Raw genomic sequence first — 21,649 nt, 5'->3', positions numbered from 1 at the left:
CTTATGCAAAAAAAAAAAAAAAAAGAGAGAGAGAGAGAGAGAGACAGAGAGAGAGTGAGTTTCCAGTGACCCACTGTGTCAAACACTGCTAAGAGACCACATGAGTGAAGAATGAGAATGGACCATTGGATTTTTCTTGTTGTGCTAAAATATATATATATACAAAATTTATTATCTTAAACTTTTTAAAAATATGTATTTATTTGAGAGTGAGAACAGAGGGGAGAGCAGAAACAGAGGGAGAGTCTTAAGCAGACTTCATGCTAAGTGTGGAGCCGGACATGGGGTTCAATCTCATGACCCTGAGACCATGACCTGAGCTGAAACCAAGAGTCACTTTCTTAACCAACTATGCCACCCAAGCACCCCTATTTTAACCATTGTTAAGTATACAATTCAGTGGCATTAAATACATTCACATTGTTGTGCAAACATTACCACACTATCCATCTCCAGAACTTTTTCCTGTTGCCAAACTAAAACACTGTAACTATTAAACACTGTTTCCTCCTCCCCACCATAGAAACCTCATGTAAGTGGAATGATACTATATTAGCCCATCTGCATCTGGCTTATTTCCCTTGTGTCATGTCTTCAAGGGTCATCCATATTCTATCCTGTGTTAGAACTTCCTTCCTTTTTAAGCCTGAATAATATTTCATTGTCTGGATATACCAAATTTTGTTTATTCATTCATCCATCAATGGACACTTAACGTTTTTTTCCACCTTTTGGACATTGTGAGTAATGTAGCTATGAACACTGGGTGCAAATCTCTTCAAGTCACTGCTTTCACTCCTTTGGGGTATATATACCCAGAAATGGCACTACTGCATGAGAGTATTGGATTTTAGTGGCATGGAAGCCACTGGTGACCTTGGCGAGGGCAGCATGATTGTAGTAGTTTCAAGGGAGGACAGAAGACAGGAAGTATAGCAAGTAAGTAAAGGAAATTCTTTTAAAGTATTTTTCAACAAAGGAGGCAATAACAGGAGAGCCCTATGAGGACAAGAGAGGATTTGATGAGATTTGGAAGAGCAGGTTTGCAAGCTAACAGGGATGAGGTAGGAGAGGAAGGGGGATCCAAGAGCAGGAGGGAAGGCATGGGGTCAGTGCACACATGAGGTCTGGCCTTCAGCAGGAACAGAGTTCATCTCTGTCAACAGGAAGGAAAGGAGAGCATGGTGATGTCGATGCTGGCAAGTTGGAAGACTCTGGTGGAGGAAAAGATAAGGAAGCTATTCTATCCTTGGCAAAATAAGGAGCTGAAGGGAGAGGGGGAGCCAAGAAGAAGGGTTTACCAAAGAGAGAAAAACAGATTTCCAGGCAGCACTGGGGGCCCACTTGAGGTTTGTGGTCAAATGTTTAAAAGCCCCGTCAAAAGGGCTGTGGTTTGCTTTAGTCATGGTCATTTCCAGTGCAGAAATTGAGTCATTGAGAGGCATCCTTGACCAAGGCTGGGTTCTGGAGTAGTTATTATTTAGAACTAGATCAAATGTAAACAAAGTAAGAAGGGAAATAAGGACACAAAGAGGGTGATGACCATTGAGAATTGATTAGAAATCCCAATAGGATGGAAGAACTAATGGGAGGGGAAGTCTATGGTAGATTAATGTTCAGATAGAGTCACACACACATACACACACACACACAGAGAGTCACCTCCATGGATGGAGTACAATTTCTCACACTTGGATTTTGGGTTTAGCCACATGACCTGCTTTGGCCCGTGAAGTATTAGTGGCTATAACACAAACAAAGAAAATACTTGTGCAACTGGGATTTCACTCGTGCAATCTCAATTTCCCAAGAAAGAAAAAAGAGTAGGTTTCCCTTTCTTGCATTCTTGCACTTCTGCCATCACTAGGAACTAGCCATCACTATGCGTCTCAGAAGGATGAGAGACGTGTGACACAGAGCCACATCAACAAGCTGCCACAGCTGAGCCCAGCCTAGATCAGCCAACCCCAGCTGACTTGGAGACATGAGTAATATATGATTATTGTTTCAAGTCACTGAGTTGTGAAGTGCTTTGTTACAAGGCAGAAGCTGACCAAGATGAGGCCCTGGGGTATTGAGCTGGAAAGAAGGGGTGTTCAAAATCAGTATTTTGAATAATGACCATACAATCCTATGGAGATAGAACAATTAATGGTCCCACTTAGCGATGAGGGAACTAATACTGAGAGGTGAGGCAACTTGCTCAAATACCACAGGTGGAAAACAGCAGAGCACGAATCTGAATCTTGGTCTCTTGTGGTTCTAAAGCCTTTGTAACATACTACCTCTTACTAATTTTATTCTCCTTATGAATTTGGTTCAGAAACTCTCAGGATATATTTTAATGTCACCTTAAAGGAATATAATTGGGTACTGCTGCCCAGAAGCAAAACCTGAGGAAGTTAACCTCATCAATATTTATCTTTGAAAATTACAAAAAGAGGTCTCCAGGGGACAAAAGTGGAGACACTTATAGGTGTCAGATTGTTACATACCAGAAACATGTTAGATATATGTGATTTTTAACTACTAACTTATTTCTAGAGGACAGAATAGACCAAAGCAGAAAATTATCTCAAAAACCCATCTTTGTGTTTATAACCAATTTTCAAATAAACTCCTTCCCCCATGTCAAATTACATTAATTTTTATGAGTTTATCTTATATATTTAATCATATAAAAAGCCAGAACTACAGTAAAGTCACTAAATTGAAAGTATTCACCAGTAGGCACAAATGGACAATTTTCCTCTCTATGTTGGCAAACAGAACAGTTTCCAATCACACTCAAATATAGGAAGGATTTAGGCAGGAGAATTTGGCGGGGGGGCAAAAAAAAGTTTGAGCTGAAGGACTGCAAATTTGTATCTATTAGGGGTCCAACAGTTAACTGTAGCCCAAGATCTCGGGCAATTTCTGAGAGTGAGTAAAACTGGTTTTGAAGAGCTGAGGTGACGGGAATAAGGATTTTCAAAGAAAAAAGGTTTCATTCAGTACTCAAGAGCTCAAATCTAGAGTATTCCATTTAAGCATGATAGGCAAAGATGATAGGCAAGAAAAAAAGAAAAGAACCAGAGGTTCTTATTTTAAAAATTCATAGACAGATAAGGAAGTGAACTAATGGACAAGAGATCTAAGTAACTTTCAAAGTTGGAAAATTTGCTATTTTCCCAGTAGGATGAAAAGTTCTGGTCCAGAGTGTCTTAGAAAACTGTGTGTAAAGGCTACTGGTTTAAACAAATAATATGGTATCCCTGTAATATTGGTATTCTCAGTTTTAAGGGTAAGCATCTGAAAATACATAATATTCAGACTAAGAGTCCAAGTTATATATGGAGCCCAAAGAAATCAAATGCCATTCTTCTTATGTGCAGATTATTTTATTGTAAAAATGTAGCAATTACAAATCAGTCTGTTGCAAAATCAATGCTATATGAGCATAGATGTAATTCCAAGTTCAGTTCCAGGTAGGAGTAAGCATTAAGCTATTATGTCAGTGAAATTATTTTCAAAAGACATCAATGCATTAAATGTGTTTTTCCTATACAGAACTGAGAGAAATGAAAATTACTGAGTAGGTGATCTTTTCTTCTTATACAATTACAGCCATATTTTTATACAATAAGGCCATGAGATGATATGTAAACATACTAATTTCACCAAGATTTTCTTCTCATCAAATAAAATCATATTTCTGCCAGAAACTGTCATTCTAGTCATTTTAAGTGACTAATCCAATCAACTGTCAAAAGCAAGTACGTTTTCTTTTTTACCACTATTAAGCCCTACCCTTATTCCCCCCCAGGGAAATAGCGCTAAACGCCACTGCTACGTTATTTGCGATAGAAACCTGGATTATTATTTGAAAGACATGGCTTGCGATTGTGCAACTAGCCCAGGAGAATCTTCTATCTGGCAAAGAGTGGGTAGGTGTGTGAACACCATGGTTTGCTTCTCAGATGGAGAGCAACTTGGGGCAGGCCCGGGGCCCCGACTCACAGGTTGGCTTTCTCCCTTGCCGCCAGGTGGGACCCATGCTGCATAAAGGTGTGAATCGCATTCTGTTTTAAAAGAACAAGACCAGCAGGTTAATTAACTCGCTCAGCAGCAGCAGCCTGGTGTTCTTCTTGGCTTTAATTTGTGCTCACATCAAGATAATAACCATTGGGAACTGCATTTACCTACATGACCTTATGTGGTCCGGAGCTAAAGCAAAGAGGGTGTGCTGTGCAGGTGAGTTCTTTATCTGGCAAGGGAGTGTCTGAACACCTTGGAAAATCTAACAGTTGTCCCTGGGAAGAATCATCACTAAGGAAACCAAACTTTCTAACCCAGTCTGATCCAGGACACCCTTCCTTTACCCCCGCCGGGCTGCTCTGGGCTCACCTTGGGTTTCTGAGCATTGTATTCGTCCAAAAGAGCCTGGATGCGTGCTCCATAGTCAGGATGGACATCACTGAAGTTCTTGACCTAAAACCAAACGACAAAAATGTAAACTTCCCCTAGCCCACTCTTAGGCTTGCCTCCGGCACGCGTGGCACAGTGTTTACCCTGTAGGGGAGGAAGGAAGGCACAGCAACGCAGCGTATGACACCACAGAGTAAGACTGAGAGGATTCGGGGAAACCCTGGCACAGACCGGCTGAGCAACCTTGGAGAAGTCATTCCTCTGAGCGTCAGTGTCCACTCCCCACAAAACGAGTGACATAATGAAACCTACCTCAGAGAACAAGGTGAGTGGCACTTGCTGCCCATAAGGAGCCGGCCTCAGGGTGACTCAACAAGTCACAGTGATTTGTAGAACGAGATGGGCCCAGACACCGCCTGACTTTAAAGTGAGGTGTACAAAGACGGTGGCCCGTGCTGGGCAACTCCACATACTTCGAGCAGGAGTTCCCAACCACGGGCTGATCCTGAGCGGACAGCAGGAGGGCGGCACTGTGAACCCCCAGGAAGCCTTACAGTTTCAGCACAGGCAAGAGAAGAAGACCAAGGGCTCAAGGCCAGTTCTGCTACTTCCACACTGTCCCACTCGTTCTCAACAGTGAGATAAAACCCACCCCCGCCTACCTCAGAGAACAAGCGTCCAGCTCTTGGCTGCAGAGGGAAACACGTAAATAGTATCTCCGCAGTTTAAAAGGTTATTTTTAGACACGCACTTGTGAGAGACAGTTAAAGACACAGAACGTTGCCTACAGAGAAAGTGCCCAGCCTGCTGGTACTTGTCTCCAGGCCTTTGAACACATCCCAGAGAGATGCCGGTCCAGCTGTCCCTTTGAACAGAGAAGCAGCGACCAAGACAGAAGGCAACTGCAGGGTTGTCTCAACTTCCAAGAAGCTTACTCCTGTGGCAGGCCCCAAAAACTGTGAGCAGGAAGGCTCCACGCAGCACAGTGAGCTGCCATCAGAAATACCCTGGCCCCTCTGCTCAGGAGTTCAGCCTGATGTGGCAGTGACTCACTGCTCCCCAGAGGCAGTCCAAATTTCTAGCTGCTTCTGAAGGAGGGTCAGGTGTCATGATATCAAGTGGTTAGATAGGCTTCGCAACACACACACAAAAAAAGCAATCCGTATTTCTTATCGTCTAAAGTTGAAGCAAAATTGGGGCAGGACCCACATTTTTATATTGCACCTGACTCTGGCACAGAACTTGGTGGCAGTCTATGAAGAGCGTAGGACAGAATTCACCCTGAATTCAACTCAATTATTACACACTGGACAAAAAACTGAAGGATCAGAGGCTATGCCACATTCCCTGAAGAAAAAAACATGCAGAGCAAAAAATCGGAGGTGGGCTGGAGATTAGTGCTAATTTTTTTTTAAGTCCAATTAGCTCAAGCAGAACAGAAGCAACATTCACTTAAGGGTTCTGTCACACAGCTGCACTCTCTCCTCTGGCCAGCAGATGTCACCCGCCGGCTGAAGTATCACTCACCGCTTTCTTCTGGATGAAAAGCTGTGCATCCTTCAGGTGGCCCGCAATGTTCTTGCACAGGCGTTTCCTCTCCTCCTCATTCAGCACCTTCGTGTAGAACGTCCGCACCTGTGCAGGGAAAATGCACGATGCAGAGACTCAAATAACCAGTGTGTTGTGAACAAAACTCACCCAATGTGCCACCTTTGAAATGAAAAAATAACTTCTCATTGGTGTAATAAGAAAGTGTTTAGAATTGAAGGATAAGTTATAATTCTAGCGAAAACTGTCATTTGTATGGAGTTCCTCACTTTTTGTTTTGTGGAACAGGGAGAATTCAGTTGACAACAGCTCTCATAACTGTTTCTTGGAGTAATGTCCTTTGCAGTCAGTGTTTAGATGTCTCTTACAAGCTAAAGACACAGTAGAGCCTACAATTAAGAATCCCACCACGTCTCGCTACAGACATGTCCAGAGCCGGCAAGCCGTCATCAATGGAAACTTAGCATGATACAACCTTTGTTCAATTTATCCAGAACCATAGAGGAAGAAACCCTAATTCATTAATATATACCTTAGTTTTTCAGAAGCCAAACTTTCTTGGAGAAGGCACATGTGAATAGTGAAACTTTGTACAATTAAGCTTGCCTCTAACGTGAATATCAATCGATTAAAATTAGAAATAGCAAATTAGAAGTAAGGTAGATGAGTTCTAAGGGCTTTGCTCACTTCTGAAATCAACCATTTCTAAGTAACAGCTATGATTTTTATTCTAACATGTCATTCATTCATTCATTCAACCACTATTTTTTTTTTAAAGATTTTATTTATTTATTTGACAGACAGAGATCACAAGTAGGCAGAGAGGCAGGCAGAGAGAGAGAGGAGGAAGCAGGCTTTCTGCGGAGCAGACAGCCCGATGCGGGGCTCGATCCCAGGACACTGGGATTCTGACCTGAGCCGAAGGCAGAGGCCTTAACCCACCGAGCCACACAGGCGCCCCTCATTCAACCACTATTTATTTATAAAGTCCCTATAATATACCAGGCACCATCCTATATCCTGTTCTACTAATGTTTATAAAGTCCAAAAATACCCAATTATCCAAAGTATCAAATTCATACAATGTCAAAATGTTCATAGCTTTTCTAAGTGTGTTATCAAATACAAAGCCATAAAAACATTTTTTAAAAATGTGAACAAAGTTTACACTTGAAACCAAGGTTTAAAAAATCAAACTTTGGGGGTGCCTGGGTGGCTGAGTGGGTTGGGCCTCTGCCTTCAGCTAGGGTCATGATCTCAGGGTCCTGGGATCAAGCCCTGCATTGGGCTGGCTCTCTGCTCAGTGGGGAGCCTGCTTCCCCCTCTCTCTGTCTGCTGCTCTGCCTACTTGTGATCTCTCTCTGTGTCAAATAAGTAAAATCTTAAAAAAATAAAAAACTAAAAAAATCAAACTTCGGACATGACCACAATCCAATCACAGTACTGCATTATGGGGATTTTCTCAGATCTATCCCCCAATTCACTAATTCTCTCTTCAGCTGTATCTAATACACTGCTTAACCATCCACTGAGATACTTTAGTCCATTAAATTTTTATTCAAAAGATTGTACTTTTTGTTTCTAAAAACATCTATTTGGTTCTTTCTTAAATCTATTCATTTTTGTTTTTCCATATCTTATTTTTATCTTGTGGATCATATCCCAGTCTCTATCTCCTTGAATACAGTATACATGCTTATTTTAAAGTCCTTTTATATTATTCTATCATGTACATGATTCTTCCACCTATGGTACGTGCAATCTCTCAGGGCACTGGATTTCCCCACTTGTATTATAATTCTTCCCTGGGACTCATCTCCAACAGGAGTTATCTTCTACAAAACCATCATCTGCATCCAAATTGTTAAGGGATCTTGTGATTTTTTTCACCATTTCTGCAAAGGGGCCTAAAGGGTTCGCTGACTCATTGCTTCTCAGGTCAGGACTTCTAGGTGGTTCTAAGTGGAACAACACTGCAGAGACCTCACCTAAGAGGAGGAGAGTAGAGGAAGGGATGCCCAGTTTCTCAGGAAGTCTAGAGCCCACAGGCTGGCAAGCTGTAGCCTCAGTCTTGTGGGTAGTTTTTCCCATGGAGTGCCGGTTCCTGACTCTCATCATTATGTCACAGGTCAAGAGGCCAGTTCTAGCTTTCTGCCACACAGGGAGTCTGCAGCCTAAACTCCAAGCCCCTTGGAGTCATAAAATCTTGATAAAGATGTAAATCAAATCTGGTTACCCACCATGATATATATACCTTTGATGTTCATGCACTATTATGATTCCTTTTTCATTTCTAGAACCCAGAGATTTAATTTTGTTTGTTAGCTCAACTACTTTTCTTTTTATTTTTTAATCTAGCATGTCCATGTATGACAAACAGAAGTGTGGCCTCCTATGTTCCATCAATCTATCATCAAACTAAAATGAAATTGGTCCTGCAGTTTCAGTGGTGTGCTGGAGCCCACCTGCTTATGAGAGCGGATTGTTATCTTTTTAAGAATTTTGTGAGTTGTTAAAACACAGTTGTTATTAAAAACTCAATTATATGTATATGTATAATTTACATACTTACAGTTAAACTACATTATAAACAAAAATAATAAACCTTCAAAATGTATGCTCTCCCAACTAATACACTATTACCTATGTTCCTGAGATTATTTGTGTCTACTGTATTACTACGGTAGAAATAGAACAAAATAGTGTGATACTGAACCTCATGTCCCAATGCCACAGATATAGCGATGCCATGTTCCTAGCTTGGAATCAGCTCTAGGGAATATTGTCACCAAGAAGATTGACAAACACTGTCGGGTATCTGGGTGGCTCAGTTCGTTAAGCTGCTGCCTTTAGCTCAGGTTATGATCTCAAGGGTTCTGGGACAGAGGCTTTCCCAGGCTCCTTGCTCAGCAAGGAGTCTGCTTCTGCCTCTCCCTCTGCCCCTCTCCCTGCTTGTGTACGCTCTCGCTCTCTCTCTCTCAGATAAATTAAATCTTAAAAAAAAAAAAAGGAAAACTGACAAACACTATAAACCAGGGCTTTGCCCCCTGTACACAACTGTTAATATTTATCAACACACCACTCAATAAAACTCACATAAAATACTTGCTCTCCCAGAGATCTGGTTAATCTAGCTCCAAGAGAGTAATAAAAAAGCACATGTACACACACAGAGAGAAAGAGGGCCCCTCCCTCAGCAGGTGGACAGTTCAGCCGGTGGCTGCAACAGAAGTAGTACGTTCTCCTTACCCATCTGAGCCTGGCTTCCGCAGTCACGCTGCTCGGGCAAAAGGCAGGCGGGACTTGGAAGTCGAACTGGGGAAGTCTCTAGGGAGCTCTGGTCTGCACAGCCTTACACCTGGCTAGCTACCACCATCTGTACACACAGCTCAGCAGCTCAATGCAGAGGGGCATGGACTCCACACACAGGACAGCTGTTCAATTTCATTGACCCGATAAAGATTCTAAACGGTTTTATCAGCTCCAACACCTAACCATAGAACTTTGATCGCAGGACCAAATTCTTTTCAAAGGAAACATGATATTTTTACTAGCATACGCAAATTGAGAGAATGATTTTTCTTCTTCCGTAAGCTTTTTAATTTAAGTGTTATAGCCCTACAGTAAAGGGCACCAACCCTAAGTGCGGGTTCAATGATTTCCCAGTGAACATACTACGCAACCACCACCCAGATAAAGAAGGAACATCACTTACACCTCAGAAATCTCCCCACCAGACCCTCCTCCCGATCATTATCCCCCTTTCTCCAACTGCATCCCCAAATGCAATTCTTTTGACTTCTCATATTTTCAATGTGTTCTGGCAAATGTGCTTATCTAAGCTCTCGCTGAACATCTGCATAACAGGAACAGTCTTGTACATGTGTTCCAGTGCTCACATGTCTTCATTTCTATTGGGTTCCTACATAACAGTGTACTTTACCAGGGTCAAAAGACACACACGTGTTTAGCTTGATTGGATACTGAGACAGAGCTTCCCAAAACAGCTAAACTAATTTGCACTCACAGGAAAGAGAGGGTTGTTTCTCATTCTCTCAACACTTGGCGTGGCCAGTCCTAATTCTAGCCACTCTGGTGCCTAGGTAGTGCTATCTCTTTGTGGTTTCATTTTGTACATCCCTGCTAACTATAGAGATAAACCACTTTCCTGTATGTTTTTCAGTCATTTGGAAATTGTCTTCTGTGAAGTGCCTACTCAAGTCTCTGCCTATCTTCTATTCTTTGGTCTTTTTCTCATTGATCTGTAGGAGTTCATTACATATTCTGGACATGGGTCGTTAGTTAGATAAACTGCATATATGTTCTCTCACTCTTTAAGCTATATATTATCTAAATTAATTTTTTCAGAGGTAGTATTAGCTAGTTTAACACCAGAGCAAGCCTCATGCAGGCAAAATTCTTTGAAAGGTAGGGACTGTAGTACAATATATTGGTATCATCAGCATCACTAAAAATAATGCAGTAACTACAAAAGGCTTTTAGAAGATGCTTCATTTCATCTAAATCTGGTTTATATCCTACTATGCAAGCATCCCTTTCAAATAAAGATGTCTTCACGGTGAATTAATTCATGTATTTAAATATCTTTTACTTAGAACCCACATTTATAAATTGAAAAAGTAAATACAGTTCCTATTCTAATTTAAATAATAAGTTTAACACCAACCACCCAAACCGAGCTCTAGGACAACAGGACTTTTAAATCTCCTTTTTCTCTTGTGTGGGGTCTAAGTTGTACTGGACACATTAATGAGGAGGCTCCTCTTTAAAGTGACAGGGTCTCTTTCAGTGCACCCACGGAGAGAACCTCACTCGGACAGCTATTGGTGATCAGAAAGAGGGTGGGCACTTGACCTGGGCGGGTAGCCACAGGCTGGTCAAAGGTCAATGATGCAGCCTAGAGTGAAAACATCAGTCAAATCAATTAGACTCCCTCTCTCTAGAATCTAACAAGGAAATACTGAGAGAGAGAGAGAGACAGTGAAAAAAGGTCCCCTGAAAAAGTAATATATGGAAAAAGAAGCCATAGAGAAGAGTTAGGCCAAGGTCACAGCAAAGCCACAGCAATGTTAAAACAGAAGCTATGAGGAAGCGAGGAGGAAGTCAGGAGGACACAGTAAGAATAAGCAACTGGTACTGAAAAATAGAAGCCGACAGGTGGAGAGTGGTTCCGTCCCCAGAACAGTGCTGGTGACCAGTGCGCCCTCCAGTGGACACAGCCACACTCTTGCTATGGAGGCTCCTAGTGCTACTGTGAATCCTGTTCTAGTCCCTTAAATCTGGGCTGTCCTGCCTGGCTTCTCAGAAGCGGTTTTACTTAAGCTTTATTTACACATTTCTTACATTTCCATGCATCATCACTGCTTTCCCAGTGGCCCCACCTATAATACCTTCAACAAAATTTGGGGGAACCGAAAGAAGTCTCCATACCTTATACTGAAAGAGCACAGAAACACAACACTTCAACTCCATCTAATAAAGGCACTGACTTATGATTAGAGATGTTTTCTGTGAATTCAATTTAAGACATATTAGACACCTTAAGAGGGGAAAATTGGGGCAGCCTGGGTGGCTCAATCAGTTAAACGTCTGCCTCTGGATTTCGGCTCAGGTCATGATCTCAGGGTTGTGAGATCAAGCCCCACATCGGGCTCTGTGCTCAGTGCGGAGTCTGCTTGCGATTCTCTCTTACCTGAGTGACATTATCTTCGTTGGCACTGTTGAAGCGCTGCACGTCTGGAGAGCACTGGCTGCTATGTTCCAGGGCAGAAGGCTGCTGTTCTGGAGCACTAAAACTATTGGGGTAGTAATTTGGAGCACCACCTTCAAAAGAAAAGCATACAGATTCACTTGGAGAGGTGAAGAAGGAATTAAGTCTACAAGCAGTCAATGTAGTAAGATATAATTCAAGTGGCGATCACATCTACATGTATATCCCGACACACATGCATGCGTTTACACACACAATCCATATGCACGCACGTGCCATTTTTAACATCTCCTATTTAGCTATAGGCAGGACTCAGATTCCTAGAGAATAATGCCACCTTCCAAATGCTCTCACTGGCAGTCTCACTCTGAGTTTTAATGAAGAGATCTTAAGTTTTCTTGAATACTTCAAGTGATCTGATCTTGAAAATCTTTCGCTGCTTACTGGTACAAATACATTTATACAGGTTTGATTTGGCCCCCACAGAAGATGAGACCCAAAGATACATTTCAAATCTGAACATTTCATTTGGGATTGGGCTCAATTCAAACACTGAATCACAGAATCTTGGGGAGCAACTGAAAGTTCTAGCTCTGCTCCTTCAATATACAGACATGGATAAACCGAGCCCTGAGATGCTAACTGCCTGGGCATGGTCATGTGGTGGTTAGTGGTAGAGCTGGGATCTGGGATCTATCTGCTCTCTTCCATTCCAGCACAGACTACACTCCTATTACAGAACTCTATTTCACTATTTCTTCAAGGTTATTAAGATTCTCAGAATATCTTTCCTTTATTGACTATGACTTTATTCAATTCTAGCTTCACTTTCACTTCCTTCCACAAGTAAATAAAAAAGGACTTTAGTCCTTTAATTTGATATTTCTAGTATGGCTGCACTCATTTATCTGGACTTCAGAAGAAGTTATGACAAATGCAATCAAAACATATTTTCTGACTTCTGGAATAAATTAAAAGGCCTTTTTTTTTTTTTTTTAAATTCTGGCATATTTATTTTCCTAACTGCTTCAGCTGATGTTGGTTGAAGGTTGAATTGCCTGAGCACATGCTGCCTAAGCAGGAGTGGCCTAGAAACCTCTTGAGTGTTTTGAACAAACCAGTCTGAGGTTGGAATTTTAACCAGCTCACTGCCAGGACAGATTATGCAGAGTGGATAATCAAGGTGCCTACAGATCACACCCATCAAGGCATCAAGGGCATGTAGGAAGAAGGAAGGCCCCATACTATTATGGGGCCTGATCATTAGCCCTGGAGATTCATTCCAGGTCAGCGTTACCTATCTGGAAGGGAAAGTGCTCCAACAACCAGCCACCACAATGGTCTTCCACACTAAGAATTAACTTTTTGAAATGTGCCAATTTGAGTAATTTTTAAATTCTACCTCCAAATGAGTTCTGACCTTTCCTCAAAGTGGGAGTTGTCTTCAAGTCACTGACTACTGGGAACAATTAAGCTCTGTCATTAAACTTCAAGAGCACAACCCAAATGGTTGGCTTTTAAAAGTAGGCAAAGGGTGTGTCACAATGTATCTCTGAATAGTTTTTTTCACACATATGCCACCATAATGGTGAACAAGAAGGATAAACGTGAAGCAAGTACTTATTAATGAAGTTCCAGAATATACATGAACCTCTCCAATACAGCCAATCTCGGGAATGAAAGGACTGCAGAATATGAAAGGAAGAAATCACTTTAGAGTAAAACTGTGGAAGACCGACACAGGAAATATCAGTTACTTTGGGCAACAGCACATCCCCTGAGCTCTGCAAACCTCAGGGAGAAGTACTGCAAATTCCTGATGTAATCAGTTAGTGAACAAGTAAACTCATTAAATACATAAAAAGGCTTAGTCAAAATGGTAACAAAAGCAAAGCACAAAATCATATAAACAAAATAATCTTAAGTCTCTGAAAAATAGTCCCAGAGAAAACTGGCAGGAAATAAAGCAAAAGGCAACAGTTATGGCCTCTGAGTGTTGGGGCTGTAAGTGGGTTTATTCTCCCCTTCTCTTCTCCAAATTTTCTCTAGGGCACAATGTATTATTTGTATCAGAGAAAAGCAAACATTGTTTGAATACAGACATCTATGGCTATAAATATAAATCATTAGTACATTTTCTGAAGGGATCACTGTAAGCAGGCTATTACTAAAACAAATGTGCCCTAAATGGGGGGGGGGGGGGGAGAAAGAAAATTAAGATCGATATTAAACTAGAGAGCATTAAAAGGAAAAAACATTAATCAAACATTCTCTAATTAGAACAAGTAATAAAAAATAGAGGCTGTTTGTACATGGGCACCAAAGAGAGTAGTTAACAGAAAAAAATCATAAATTTTATGAATGGGCTCCAAAGAACAAAATGCAGTAGCATCTCATCTCACCATTTGATTTACATGAATTCAACTATATCCACTTTGAAAAAAAAAAAAAAAAGTGAGGGAGAATTCCTTGATTTACTCTGTCTCCTTTATTCTAACCTGCCCCATGCCCTCAAAACCCCACCTACGTTTCTTCCTCTTTGGCCCCAGCCAATTACAACGGAAAACAAGAAACAGGATCTCTTGCCTTTGCACTTCCAAAAGTCTTAAGTCCTAGTGATCCAAGAGTGATAAGGAACTGTCCACTTTGTGAAAAGTCTTTGAAACCTAACCCCTAAAGCTGAATGCTACTCTTCAACAGCCATGAAAGACCTTTCTCCCACCATCCATGATCTGATGGACGGCAAGGAAAATCTGAGATGGGAACTCTTGATTAAACATATCAAACAGGTAAAAAATACAGAGTCTTCGGGCAGTTTAAACCATCCTTGCTTCAGGGAGTAGAAGGTTCCCTTGGTCGTCTTCGCAGAGGAGGAGCCCAAAGACCATGGGCCTGGCAGGGCCTCCCCCACCCTCTGCTCAGCGGCACCCTAAGGCTCCCCACCCCGTCTCCCAGACATCTGAGGCCTACCCTGATTGTCCAGCATGCACATGGGGCCGTCACGCTGGTAGTTGGCCACTCGAGCACGGAAAGGACAGTTCACAGGTATCTGAAGATAGTTGGGTCCCAGGCGGTGGCGGTGAGTATCAGGATAGGCAAAAAGGCGGCCCTACAGTTAAAAATGAAACAGGCGCTGTGTGCGGTCACATACACAACAGAATGGTCTTCACACTTGCTTCTCAAACATCAAGCACGAAGCACTCTCTAGAGTGTTACCACCAAACCCTGCGGAGCCCCGCAAAAGAGCAAAGTTTCAATCTCCTGAGTTCTCCCGAACTGAACAGTCCTTAATCTTCCCCGTCACACAGCCAAACAGCCACAAATCTTCACACCTGTTCCAGAAGAGAACTCTTTTTTTTTCTCCTCAAATAACAAATTAGTGCCCTGCCTTATATTATTTCCCATTCTTAAGGATGTATTCATATTGTAAAATATATTTGCTAGCACTCCACTGATTGGAATCCATGTCCTTTCCACTGCGATCTGGCTTACCACTTTGGGTAACACTTTAAAGTTTAATAACATGATCTTGTTGAAAGGTAATGGAGAACATTGTTCATGACCATACAGCCACTGTCACCCTCAGATGCTCTTTAGTTCCCATCAGAGTGATTTCAAAGTCCCCCACCTGGCTGCCCACTTTCAGCTAAGTAAGCCCAGCAGTCCTTCCGCACTGTACGTATGGCTTCTCACATCTTCCCTGGCGTCGGAACTCACAGCTAAATGACGTATGTTCTAAAACAACTGAGCCAGGGACTGATTTTTTTTTTTTTTTTTTTTTGGTTATGAAAACAGTATTATTTTCAGAAACTCAACTCAAATTATGATGTTGATCAGGAGAGTTTCAAGCGAGACAAACCAGAGCTCCATGTTTGTAGCCTATAGCATGACTTGTGTTTGCTGTATGATCATCACCAGGAAGGTGGCTCTCTCCACTGGCCAGTCCTTTCATGATTTCCCATTGCGAATCTTCTGTGAGAAATGGCTCCCAACCGCAGAAACCAGATTCAAAGTCACATGTGAGGGGATGTGCTGCGGCTGCCGGCCGAGAGCTGCGCCCGCCCGCCGGTAACTGCCCAAGTACTCGGCGGCCCCCGGCTGCGGGAGGCCCGCGAAGACCAGGAGGCCACGCAGGGACTGATATCTTGACCACACCTACTAAATAAAGCCCTTTCACTTTTTAAACACACTTAAAAAAAAAAAAAAAAAAAAACCAACAAGAAGACAGCACATAAATTTAAAATATGTTTGCCACAGCCAAGTTAATACTGACAGAAATTATAGGATTCATTCATACAATTCAATTCACTAATAGAATTGCATGATTTCAGTTTATCATCTTTTCTCAGGACCCTCTTCCCAACAGTTTCAAATGAAATGTCTCAGACGCTTGGTTTTTGTTGTTGCAGAGAACATGGATATGATCTGTGGTCCTTTGCCCTGGGCCGAGGCCTCCACCCAATGCTTCTCAGGTCTTCTAACTGTATGACTCAGTGTTGTTAACTGTCTCCATGTCTCACTGTGGCCCCAGAGAGCCATGGTGACCGGGATCATGAAGAGAATTTGGATAATATTTGTTCTTCAACCTATTCCCTCAATACCAGGGTTATATAGGCTTAGCTTTACCCTGACAAGTTCTACCCTGACAAGCTCTACCATGACAAGTTCATGCCTTGGCAAATCCCAGTAACCTCCTTCAGGTTCAGCTCCCTTCCAACCCCAAGGCAGGGCAAGTTGGATGCGCAGGGTCCCAGGGCTTGGCCTCCTTTACTCCTTTCATACCAGCGCTCCTTCCTGTGCTCTGTGAGCTGCTTGGCTCTCCTTCTCTATGCCCTGACCTCCCGTTCACCAACTGGACTGATTCTACTCGATATGCACACATCACATTTCTCAAAACCGAAAGGGACAATTGTACAAACTTCTACTCAAGCACTGAAGTCCCCTCTGACTGATGCTCAATGCACCCAATCTTAGTTCTTCCACTCTAGGAAAAAGTGACTGTTTACAGTTGAAACACACTCAACATGGTCCACCTGTACTCAGGCCTCTCTCCTGCCCCATTTTATCTCTGCTGAAAACCGAAATCCTACTCATTCTTTAAAAGCCATCTCAAATGCTACCTCATTCTTGAAACTTTGTCATCATCCTCCTAACAGACAAGATTTCTCCTAACTCACATGACATTCTGCTTTATATTATAGTTATCTTATGTTTTTATATGTTATCGCAGCCACAGCAGTCTATCATATGCAGAGAGGTATTCAATTTCTTTTAGTTAAGGGGCACCTGCGTGGCTCAGTTAAGCATCCAACTCTTGATTCTGGCTCACGTCATGATCTCGAGGTTGTGAGATCGAGCCCCACATCAGGCTCCACTCTGGGAAATGGAGCCTGCTGAAGATTCTCGCTCCCTCACCCTCTGCTCCTTCCCCTCACATGTGAGTTATCTCTCTCTCTCTCTCTAAAACAAATAAATAAATAGATAAATAAATAAATAAAAATGTGTGTGTGTGTGTGTATGTGTGTATATATGTGTGTGTGTGATACAGATCTATACGTTAGTTAAACTGAACTAAAAGCTAATGAGAAGCTTATTTTCTTTAAAAGCCTTAGATGCTCCTAATGTCAAAGCAGAAAAGTTACTATTAAAAAAAAATAATACTGTAAAGTTTGTAAGCCTGACGATTCACAGGCCTGTGCCCCTGAGGCTAATACTATATTATATGTTAATAAAAATTTAAAAAATAATAATAATAATAACGGAGGGGCACCTGGGTGGCTCGGGTTGGTTAGGCAACAGTCTTCGGCTGAGGTCATGATCCCAGGGTCCTGGGATCCAGCCCCATATCCAGCTCCCTGCTTAGCAGGAAGCCTGTTTCTCCCTCTGCCTGCCACTCCCCCTGCTTGTGAGCTCTCTCTGTCAAATAAATAAAAACAAAATCTTAAAAAAATAATGGAATATTAGCTTGTCTCCATGGAGAGTGACACCTGAACCAGAGTCAGATGCTTACATAAGAAGTAGCCATCAGCCACTGTGGCCTGATCTTGGGTAATAATCCTTCACCTCTGCTTCATGGTCAGAGTCCAAAAACACAAGAGATTGATTTACTCAATAATTATTAAGCCAATTATTTTCCTACTGATTTATGGTCCAAAAAAAGTATTTTTCACTCTTTCTACTCTTGAAGAGCCTAATGGAGAATGATGGAAAAAAGAGTGAATGCGTAGAAACATGACTGAGACAAACAGCTAAATTAACCCACTGCCTTCAATCACTGGTGACATACGTTCAGTTCATAAAAACCATCTCCAGTCTCTTTTTACAGATGGAAAAATTCAAGCATCACCATGGGAGAGGAAATAAATCGAGTTATACTAACCAGTTAATGATATTTCCTCCCATCAATGACAGACTGAATGAAGAGTGCTTTACTCTACAAATATCTGAGGCATTTCTCTTCTTTTCAATTAAAAGACTAAATATCAAAGTCTTAGCATACTATGAAATTTGCTTTATTCTGTAATACTGTAACATCAGGATGCTTCCATCAGACTCACAGGAACTAAGGACCCAGACTGAATAACATTTAAGTGATGTTCTAGTTAATTCTTTATATATAGGTCATGCCAAATTAGAGCGTATGTATGTGCGTGTGCACACGCATCCGCACAATCACCCATGCACACACCTGCACGCCTGTCTCAGAAGATCTCACTCCACCAAGCTTACCTGAAGCATTTTGTCAGGACTGGGCTCAATGCCAGGTGGCATGTTGCTTGGGTCAAATGCCAACTGTTCAACCTCAGCAAAGTAATTAAGTGGATTCCGGTTTAAGACCAGTTTACCAACTGGGATAAGAGGATAGTCCTGGTGAGGCCAAATCTAAAAATAAATGTCATATTCACAATTACCAAACAACCAACTAAATGAAATTAACATACTTATTAAAAAATACCAGTTTTTGAGGTGCCTGGGTGGCTCAAGTTGGTTAAGCATCTGCCTTTGGCTCAGGTCATGATCCCGGGATCCTGGGATTGAGCCCCACCCACATCAAGCTCCCTGCTCAGCAGGGAGTCAACTTCTCCCTCTCTCTATGTCCTTACCCTCACCTGTCTTATGCGCACTTGCTTACTCACTCTCAAATAAATAAATAAAATCTTAACAACAACAAAAAACAACTTTCTAATATAATGAAGCCAACAATAATAAGTGAAAATAATTTTTAATCTAGTAAAGTGAAAAGAACTTCAGGTGAGTGCACTGGTTACATCTTTCACAACCGTAAACAGTAAACATGGACATCTTCCCCAGGCAAAAGGACATCAGCTTTTCCAGCTCTATTCCCTGCTGATAATGAGAGATCAATCCACTTCAAGGAACTCAATGAACTCAGCAAAAAGGAATTAGAAGTGAGATGCACAGGCCAGGAAACTGCAAAGCGGCTGCACTGTATTTCGTACATAACTTCTCTATTGTTACAAAGACTTGACTGGAATTTGTAAAATTAGGTACAAAGAGAGTTAAAAAAGAAAACAATTGAGGGGCGTCTGGGTGGCTCAGTGTATAAGCCTCTGCCTTCACCTCAGGTCATGACCTCAGGGTCCTGGGATCTAGCCCTGCATCCGGCTCTCTGCTCAGCAGGAAGCCTGCTTCCCCCTCTCTCTCTGCCTGCCTCTCTGCCTACTTGTGATCTCTCTTTCTCTGTCAAATAAATAAATAAAATATTTTTTAAAAAAAGAAAGAAAGAAAACAATTTAGTTATTAACATACTCACCTTGGTAAGATCAAATGGATTAAATGGAAAGGTTTCTGCCTGATTAAAAGTCATGACCTGGATGTAAAATGTCCAGGAGGGGTAGTTGCCCGTGGCAATGGCATTGAAAAGATCCCGCAGGCTGTAGTCAGGATCTTCCTGAGAAAGTCTTGCAGCGTCTTCCACAGAAAGGTTTTTGATGCCCTGGTCAGTCTACAGAATGAAAGAAAGCAGCTCAAACTGAAATGTCCTGGCAAACTTATAGAACTTTCATCAGTTATGCACTGAAGGATGACAAGGAACACAACTCAGAATGGATTTTCCTTGTTCAAATCTGATACAAATGGGAATTCACCAATAAGAAAGAAATTCCATTTGGTTATCCTGATTCTTTTAAATGCCCAGGGAATCTGTATATACATTTCACATTTAAAATTAGTCCTATCTTTCCCTTTCTGTATCCTGTATCATTTGAATTTTTTAACTATTAACATTTAATTTATTTTCAATTTCTCACCCATATAAGGAATGTTGTACTACTGTCTTCAGAAAAGCCAAGAAATTTTTGGCATAAAATACACACAACATAAAATGTACCACTTTAACCATTTTAAAGTGTCCAGTTCAGTGGATTTTTTTAGTATTTATCTCAAAATACAGTGGCCGGGTCACATGGTAATTCTACATTTAATTTCTTGAGAAATTTCAAAACTGTTTTCCAGAGTGGTTATTTGAATTTTTACACTCATGTTACTTTTCAAATCAGAAAAAAATAAAATAAAAAAATATTTTTAAAATAAGCAAATATTTTGCAGGAAGTAATTTTTTAATTCCTGTTTTGTAATAGCTCAGATCAATTATTGAGATTGTGCTAGCCAGCAACCCTCCACCCCTACTCTCTTCCTTTTATTTTTTTCAGAAATCATAGGATCATAGTTCACAGAGCTGAAAAGAACTTCAATAGAGCCACTCTGAACCAGTTCTCTACCTACGAGCAGACAAAATTAGTATTCTGACTTCCCAAGCAAGCCATGAAGAACCAACTAACTTAGTCACTTTCACTAACGCTCCTACTATCACACCATACTGCCTTTTCAACAGATTCTCTCCTGTATCTTATTCTGAGAGATCCCCACAAGCCAAGCATGGAAAGATTTCCTCAGCAAAGTCAACTCTGAATCTCTACCACAGAAATCTCGAGTCTCTCTAGTTGGTGGCAAGATTGGAACCCTTCTTTCTACAGGAGGACCAGAAGTACAGTCACCTTCCAGATTTAAAAATGGAGGTCACGGGGCACCTGGGTGGCTCAGTGGGTTAAGCCGCTGCCTTCGGCTCAGGTCATGATCCCAGGGTCCTGGGATCGAGCCCCGCATCGGGCTCTCTGCTCAGCCGGGAGCCTGCTTCCTTCTCTCTCTGTCTGCCTGCCTCTCTGCCTGCTTGTGATCTCTCTCTCTGTCAAATAAATAAATAAAATCTTTAAAAAAAAAAAAAAATGGAGGTCACCATCTGCAGATCATCCAGAGAGCTAATACATTAAATTGTGCAATAATATTGCAATACCTTTCTGATTTTAACTGAATCCCTTGGGCTTAGAAAAGACTAGTCATAGGTCAGAATAATCCAGATTGAACTATCCAAGTAGGTCTTGGGCTACCCCAGGGCCCTCTGCTCAACAGGCCCATAAGCAACCCAATCCTTCCAGGGTCATGGACAGGTACTATTATTATCCCAATTTCCCAGTGATAAAGCTGGAGCACAGAGACCTTTTAATAATATGACCAGGTCAGCATTACCTAGAAAAGGGAAGATCTGAATTCACAACTGGTCTGCCTGCAAAGCTACCACCACATAGGTGCCCCAGACATAGTCATTTAGCCCTTGCTCTCAGTGACACAACACTGCTCCCTTTGGCAGCTACAAGCCAATGGGACAACTGTTGCTTAAAACTGTCACCCGCCAAAGCTTATATATCCAAGTTATAAGTATAAAGAAGGGAGACAGTTTTCCTGTTTGATATACCTATATAAGTTGTTCAGATAAAGATTAAGACAAGACAGAAGGAAACAGGTCTTGGGAAAGATACCATTAAGGAGACTATATTTGTCCCAAGTCCATGACTGCTCTGTGCTTATTTTAGCAGTAGTATTTGGAAACATGTTCTTAGGCAACCAGATACTTTTTAAAATACCTTCTAGAGTTCTCTGAGACTA

The 21,649-nt window shown here is 41.6% G+C and overlaps 1 protein-coding gene across 1 annotated transcript in view; it reads right to left on the bottom strand.

Annotated features, from left to right (window-relative positions):
• Positions 1–3,358: 3,358 nt before the first annotated feature.
• The window catches only part of CAT (catalase), a 38,875-nt gene continuing 20,584 nt past the window's right edge, over positions 3,359–21,649 (bottom strand). Inside the window, exons 7-13 of the mRNA XM_059139505.1 lie at positions 19,461–19,652; positions 18,416–18,568; positions 14,657–14,795; positions 11,669–11,799; positions 5,935–6,042; positions 4,387–4,470; positions 3,359–4,061 (exon numbers count right to left, since the gene is read on the bottom strand). Of these exons, the coding sequence (XP_058995488.1) occupies positions 3,996–4,061; positions 4,387–4,470; positions 5,935–6,042; positions 11,669–11,799; positions 14,657–14,795; positions 18,416–18,568; positions 19,461–19,652 (873 nt within the window). The 3' untranslated portion in view covers positions 3,359–3,995. The remainder of the gene's footprint in view (positions 4,062–4,386; positions 4,471–5,934; positions 6,043–11,668; positions 11,800–14,656; positions 14,796–18,415; positions 18,569–19,460; positions 19,653–21,649) is intronic.

This window comes from Mustela lutreola, chromosome 1 (genome assembly GCF_030435805.1).
Source record: "Mustela lutreola isolate mMusLut2 chromosome 1, mMusLut2.pri, whole genome shotgun sequence".
Lineage (NCBI taxonomy): Eukaryota > Metazoa > Chordata > Mammalia > Carnivora > Mustelidae > Mustela > Mustela lutreola.
The sequence above is the reverse complement of the archived record's forward strand: the minus strand, read 5'-3'. Positions and strand labels throughout refer to the sequence as shown.